The sequence below is a fragment of the Palaemon carinicauda genome, chromosome 13, assembly GCF_036898095.1.
Source record: "Palaemon carinicauda isolate YSFRI2023 chromosome 13, ASM3689809v2, whole genome shotgun sequence".
In the NCBI taxonomy this organism is placed as follows: Eukaryota; Metazoa; Arthropoda; class Malacostraca; order Decapoda; family Palaemonidae; genus Palaemon; species Palaemon carinicauda.
In genome coordinates, this window is record NC_090737.1 from 122,709,430 (window position 1) to 122,716,929 (window position 7,500).

At 33.0% G+C, this 7,500-nt stretch overlaps 1 protein-coding gene across 1 annotated transcript in view; it reads left to right on the forward strand.

Annotated features, from left to right (window-relative positions):
• The window catches only part of LOC137652388 (uncharacterized), an 81,538-nt gene that overhangs the window by 62,197 nt on the left and 11,841 nt on the right, over positions 1-7,500 (forward strand). The window contains exons 3-4 of the mRNA XM_068385773.1: positions 2,719-2,751; positions 5,273-5,444. Coding sequence (XP_068241874.1) covers positions 2,719-2,751; positions 5,273-5,444 — 205 coding nt within the window. The remainder of the gene's footprint in view (positions 1-2,718; positions 2,752-5,272; positions 5,445-7,500) is intronic.

Sequence of the window (7,500 nt, forward strand, 5' to 3'; positions counted from 1 at the left end):
TAATTTTTTGAGAAATGATTAATATATAAACTTTATCAATTTTTATGATTTATCTCTCATTGCATTTCTATTGCTCAATAAATCAAATAAATCTCTGAGGTCACTGTACCCCATTGCCGCTAGTCCCCGACTCCCCCTTGATTGCAAGGACCTGTACATCCTTCGATACGTTGTCTCCCGTATTTCAAAGCCTATGAAAAGAAATATATCCTCCAAGGATATGAACATTACCCATGTGAATGACTCCCTTCTCCTTTTGTGAGAGTTAAAGAATATTAAGTTACATCACATGCATTAGTTAATTACCTGTTATTGCTTGCTTGATGATGGCAATCAACTTGCAATGGAGCTAGAGTGATGGATCGGGTGATCTGATGGGCGTGGTGAGTTGCAAGGGTGGGGCGTGCGATTGCCATTTTTAGGGAGTGGCAGGAGAGAGAGAGAGAGAGAGAGAGAGAGAGAGAGAGAGAGAGAGAGAGAGAGAGAGAGAGAGAGATTTTAAAGCACTTACAAAACAATATTATGATTGAGATAAATTCGAGAGAGAGAGAGAGAGAGAGAGAGAGAGAGAGAGAGAGAGAGAGAGAGAGAGATTTAAAGTACTTGCAAAACAATATTATGATTGAGATAAATTCGAGAGAGAGAGAGAGAGAGAGATTTTAAAGTACTTACAAAACAATATAATGCTTGAGATAAAGTCGACAGCTGAGTAGGTAATTATAGCTTTAGGGAGTGGCATGGATGCAGAGAGAGAGAGAGAGAGAGAGAGAGAGAGAGAGAGAGAGAGAGAGAGATTATAAAGCATTTACAACACAGTAATATGATTAAGATACATTCGAGAAACTGAGTAGGTAATTATAGCTTTAGGGAGTGGCATGGATGCAGGAGAGAGAGAGAGAGAGAGAGAGAGAGAGAGAGAGAGAGAGAGAGAGAGAGAGAGAGAGAGATTATTAAGCACTCACAGCACAATATTATGATTGAGATAAAGTCGACAGCTGAGTAGGTAATTATAGCTTTAGGGAGTGGCATGGATGCAGGAGAGAGAGAGAGAGAGAGAGAGAGAGAGAGAGAGAGAGAGAGAGAGAGAGAGAGAGAGAGAGAGAGAGAGCATAAGTTGAAACGTGCTTATACATAATTTTACAAGAATATAATATTCTATGTTATAATATAAAAGGAAGCATATAGAGAAGAAGAGAAGGTAATAATAATAATAATAATAATAATAATAATAATAATAATAATAATAATAATAATAATAATCTCAATCGTCGTCCTGTATTGAAAGTAAATGCCGTGATAAGTCAAACTTCAAGCTTTGAACTTTCTCTAAGTTAGGAAGTTATGACATGAAGTTTGAAGCTTCTTGACGTATGAAAGGTTATTTCAACTTATGAAAACGAATAAAGAAAATATTACGTGATCGTCATAGATAAATTAAAGTCAGAATTATGGTGAAAATGAAAGTTAGTAAATATCGTGAGAGTGTCACGATTGTGGGAAGCCATTCTTCTTTCAGTAGTGTTTACAGAAAGTAAAAGTTTTTCATTTGATTTCATTCACGCATATAATAAATGTAAATTTATGCATGATAATACTAGTGATTGATACAATCTTTATCTAGCCATTATACTAAAAGAAATATGTTGAAATAATAGTCTTTCCAGTTTAACCCTTTTACCCCCACCATAAGGTTAAATTTCGAGCACATTTTGCTAAATAATTTTTTAAAATTGCTCTAACAAGCTTAATTTTTGTCCTAGAAAGGTCAGGTCTCGTAAAATTATAAAAAATATGTAAAAATATGTAATTAACAGTGTTTTGCAAGAACGTACCGGTACGTCCTTTGGGGGTGAAAGGGTTAAATTAAAGATATATATTCCATCGTTCATAAATTTATATCTTATTAATGGTCACAGACCAAATAAATTCCTCCCCTGGACTTATCTTTAGAAACATATCTTTATCTAGAATGTATGTATGACACGCGCAACTAGATTACAGTTTAACAACAAGGGGAGATATTATTAAAAAGAAATGTAGTGTCAACTTTCTGTTTCTGTTTTCCAGTGGTGCATTGCGCACGGCGTTTGTCATTTCCGAAGGCTACCTTTCTTTCGCACCAAGAATAGAGAGTAAAAGTGAAATGATGGATATTGTGGCTCTGAGTCGAGGTTAAGAAGAGGCTAAAATGAGGTGAAGTAATGGAGAGAGAGAGAGAGAGAGAGAGAGAGAGAGAGAGAGAGAGAGAGAGAGAGAGAGAGAGGAACTGACCAAAATGTGTCATACATCTACAGTACTGTTTTCAAGAGAGAGAGAGAGAGAGAGAGAGAGAGAGAGAGGAACTAGCCAAAATGTGTCACTGTAATGCTGTTATGAGAGAGAGAGAGAGAGAGAGAGAGAGAGAGAGAGAGAGAGAGAGAGGAACTAGCCAAAATGTATCACTGTAATGCTGTTAAGAGAGAGAGAGAGAGAGAGACTAGGCCACTACATGAACTAACAAAATGTGAAATACACATACTGTCCTGCTGTCGAGAGAGAGAGAGAGAGAGAGAGAGAGAGAGAGAGAGAGAGAGAGAGAGAGAGAGAGAAGAACTAGCCAAAACGTGTCATACATCAACTGCCGTCGAACAAATCAAGTAAATCTAGTTACTTCGTTTTTTTTTTCTTTTTTTTTTGGTTCTGTCTCTCCATATAACCTCGTTTCATGTTTTCCAACAGGCCATCCGACAAGAAAGAGAAGGCTACTATTGGGTATGAGGTCAAACCAGGTCACCCTGACCTTAGAAGTGCTTTTGCCTTTGTACATCTGCTTTCAGTGTTCATATTACGTTGCTTTGCCACTCGTATAATTATCAGTGGCACAGATGCCTCATGATTTAAGGGCTTATATTGTAGAGTTGTTATTTTAAGTTTTATTCATTTATCTAATAATTAATCTATTAATTAATGTTATTTAGTTATTTATGTCATTGATTTGTTTGTATACTATAGTCCATTTCTTTTAGCGATGCATATTTGCACCGACTCGCGGCGGTGCCCTTTTAGCTCGGAAAAGTTTCCTGATCGCTGAATGGTTAGAATTATCTTGTCCAACCAATCAGCGATCCGGAAACTTTTCCGAGCTAAAAGGGCACCGCTGCGAATCGGTGCAAATATGCATCGCTAAAAGAAATGGACTATAATATCTTTGCTTATTTGTTTTTTAATTTTTCATCTAGAATACGAATTTCTTTTTCATTTTAGCTGTAATTTTCTTATAGATGTTAATAAATAAAACGCTTTTCAATCGTTAGTCATTAGAAGCTTATAGTCTTTACTTGTATTTTTAATTAATGTTTGTTAATTGTATTGTTTTTTTTATATGTAGTGGATTCAATATATTTTCCTTTTGGTACGTGTATAATTCCTGATTTAGTTTTTCTGTATCACGCTTTGAATCCATAAAAGCCTTTTTGAAGCCCATTCAACCATTAATTTTTTTTGGGTTACGCCCTCACATGTATAAATGCTTGTAGATAGTGATAAGCCTTAAATCATTCATTTATTTCAGATTACATCTTTGATCTTATTTCCAGTTTGTATTTATATTCATAAGTACTGTCTTCTGATTATTTAAAGTTTTCTTTTCTTCTGATATGATCAAAATCAATATCTACTTTATTGACGTCTTGTGGCTTGCTATGAACCGCTACCGCTTACACCCGATTCCTATGATCAGTTGGAAGTTTTCTTTAATTGATTTCTAGTATGAAGTTGGTAGCAAGATATTAACTAAACTCTTAGATAGTCATCATCCCTCTAATGCCCCATATTTACAGATATTGTGGGTTAGTTGTCAATACCAAGTTATAATTATTTAGTGAATTACTTAAATGACCTATTGGATTCTATTCTAATTCAAAACACATGAAGTATTACCTCGGTTCAGGTACCCCAAGGTCAATACTCATTGGCCTTGGGACAGCCATTCCTATGTAGGTCCCATAAATAGAATTTAAATGATAACAATGTTATGCTGTGTATCGCTAAAAACTTGCAGTTTGAAAGTGAAAAATAAAAAAAGGCCTTTTTTAATTATTTTTTTCCCGTTGCATATTGGTTTTTAGATAACCTAGTAAAACACTGATGAAAAATTTCAAAAAATTTAGTAAAGCTTAAAAGTTTAGATCACCTTGAATCTCTTATAGTCGAGTCTTTGCCTTTAGTTTCATTTCAGGGCAAATTTTGAGAAATATTAAAGCCTTCGAGTAAATATTGATTTAACGTTTAAACTAATAGGAAATAAAATCAGTAAGTATGTTCTAAAAGACCAGATTAAAACCTTTTTTTAATTCTGAAATACTCCTAATTATGCAAAGTGGAATAAAAACGGAAACGTAATAGACAACATACGTATCAGTAACTTAATAGCTTCGAAAACTATTTGAAAACCATTGACCATACAACCTATTTGTGAATGAATAAATATCTCATTTAGGAAATTATTAGAAAATAAAGGCACAATAGCTAAAACTAAATACAAAGCAAGATAAAAGTGTAGAAACAAACAAATAATGTATAAATGTGGTGATATTTTTACATAGATTTCCCTGGGTGTGAAAATATGCACCTTTTTCTAGCTAAGGAATATCTTACCATGACTATTTGAAACTCATTAACCTTTCTACCCAACCAGATTGCCTATTTGAAACTCATTAACCTTTCTACCCAACCAGATTGCCTATTTGAAACTCATTAACCTTTCTACCCAACCAGATTGCCTATTTGAAACTCATTAACATTTGTACCCAACCAGATTGCCTCTTTGAAACTCATTAACCTTTCTACCTACCCAGATTTCCTATTTGTAACTCATTAACCTTTCTACCCAACCAGATTGCCTATTTGAAACTCATTAACCTTTCTACCTACCCAGATTGCCTATTTGAAACTCATTAACCTTTCTACCCACCCAGATTGCCTATTTGAAACTCATTAACCTTTATACCCTCCCAGATTGCCTATTTGAAACTCATTAACTTTTCTACCTACCCAGATTGCTTCTCTGAAACTCATTAACATTTCTACCTACCCAGATTGCCCCTTTGAAACTCATTAACCTTTCTACCCACCCAGATTGCCTATTTGAAACTCAATAATCTCTATCCACCCAGATTGCTTCTTTGAAACTCATTAACCTTTCTACCCCTTAGACTGCCTATTTGAAACTCTTTAACCTTTCTACCCACCCAGATTGCCTATTTGAAACTCATTAACCTTCTCACCCACCCAGATTGACCCCAGATATAGTAGTGGACGATACTGGGGGCCCTGTCCCTATTCATGGAGTCAATATGGGCCAAGGGGGCCAATCTGGTGACCCCACAAAGATCCCCATCGTTATGCTCCAGGGATTCTTTAGAGGACCCGGAAGCAAATCACCCCATCATCGGAGACCATCTTTGGTAAGGAGGAGAAAGGTTTTTGGAATTGTCATTGCTTATTAAATCTTTTGTGGTAAGGAGAATATCTTAAAAATTGTCATTACTTATCTATTCTTTATAGGGAGGAGAAGGGTTTGAAAATTGTCATTGCTTAGTTAATCTTTGTTAAGGAGGAGAAAGGTTTGAAAATGATCATTGTTTATCTAATCTTTGATAAGGAGGAGAAGGGTTTGAAAATTATCATAGTTCATTTAATCTTTGATAAGGAGGAGAAGGGTTTGAAAATTATCATTGTTTATTTAATCTTTGTTAAGGAGGAGAAGGGTTTGAAAATTATCATTGTTTATTTAATCTTTGATAAGAAGAAGGGTTTGAAAATTATCATTGTTTATTTAATCTTTGATAAGGAGGAGAAAGGTTTGAAAATGATCATTGTTTATTTAATCTTTGATAAGGAGGAGAAGGGTTTGAAAATTATCATTGTTTATTCAATCTTTGATAAGGAGGAGAAAGGTTTGAAAATTATTATTGTTTATTTAATCTTTGATAAGGAGGAGAAAGGTTTGAAAATTATCATTGCTTATTTAATCTTTGATAAGGAGGAGAAAGGTTTGAAAATTATCATTGTTTATTCAATCTTTAATAAGGAGAAGAAAAGTTTGAAAATTATCATTGTTTATTTAATCTTTGATAAGGAGGAGAAGGGTTTGAAAATTATCATTGTTTATTTAATCTTTGATAAGGAGGAGAAAGGTTTGAAAATTATCATTGTTTATCTAATCTTTGATAAGGAGGAGGAGGGTTTGAAAATTATCATTATTTATTTAATCTTTGATAAGGAGGAGAAGGGTTTGAAAATTATCATTGTTTATTTAATCTTTGATAAGGAGGAGGAGGGTTTGAAAATTATCATTATTTATTTAATCTTTGATAAGGAGGAGAAGGGTTTGAAAATTATCATTGTTTATTTTATCTTTGATAAGAAGAAGGGTTTGAAAATTATCATTGTTTATTTAATCTTTGATAAGGAGGAGAAAGGTTTGAAAATTGTCATTGTTTATTTAATCTTTGATAAGGAGGAGAAGGGTTTGAAAATTATCATTGTTTATTTTATCTTTGATAAGAAGAAGGGTTTGAAAATTATCATTGTTTATTTAATCTTTGATAAGGAGGAGAAAGGTTTGAAAATGATCATTGTTTATTTAATCTTTGATAAGGAGGAGAAAGGTTCGAAAATTATCATTGTTTATTTAATCTTTGATAAGGAGGAGAAGGGTTTGAAAATTATCATTGTTTATTTAATCTTTGATAAGGAGGAGAAGGGTTTGAAAATTATCATTGTTTATTTAATCTTAGATAAGGAGGAGAAGGGTTTGAAAATTATCATTGTTTATTTAATCTTTGATAAGGAGAAGAAAGGTTTGAAAACTATCATTGTTTATTTAATCTTTGATAAGGAGGAGAAAGGTTTGAAAATTATCATTGTTTATTTAATCTTTGATAAGGAGGAGAAGGGTTTGAAAATTATCATTGTTTATTTAATCTTTGATAAGGAGGAGAAAGGTTTGAAAACTATCATTGTTTATTTAATCTTTGATAAGGAGGAGAAGGGTTTGGAAATTATCATTGTTTATTTAATCTTTGATAAGGAGGAGAAGGGTTTGAAAATTATCATTGTTTATTTAATCTTTGATAAGGAGGATAGAGATTTGAAAATTATCATTGTTTATTTAATCTTCGTTAAAGGGAAAATGTTTCTTGAAAATCATTAACGTTTATTCATATCTATTTATAACAAGTTTTAAGATCAATCAATTCAACTTTGGATATGTTCAGATTATGAAAATATCTTTCTGTGGTCTAATGATGCTTTTGAGAGGGTTTTTATTTCAGTATTTGAGGAATATTATACTATTTGTGCGTGTAAAATTATAATAACCTTACGTATATAATAAAGAGCAAGTCTCTCTCTCTCTCTCTCTCTCTCTCTCTCTCTCTCTCTCTCTCTCTCTCATATATACATATATATATATGTATGTATGTATATATATATATAAATATATATATACTGAATATA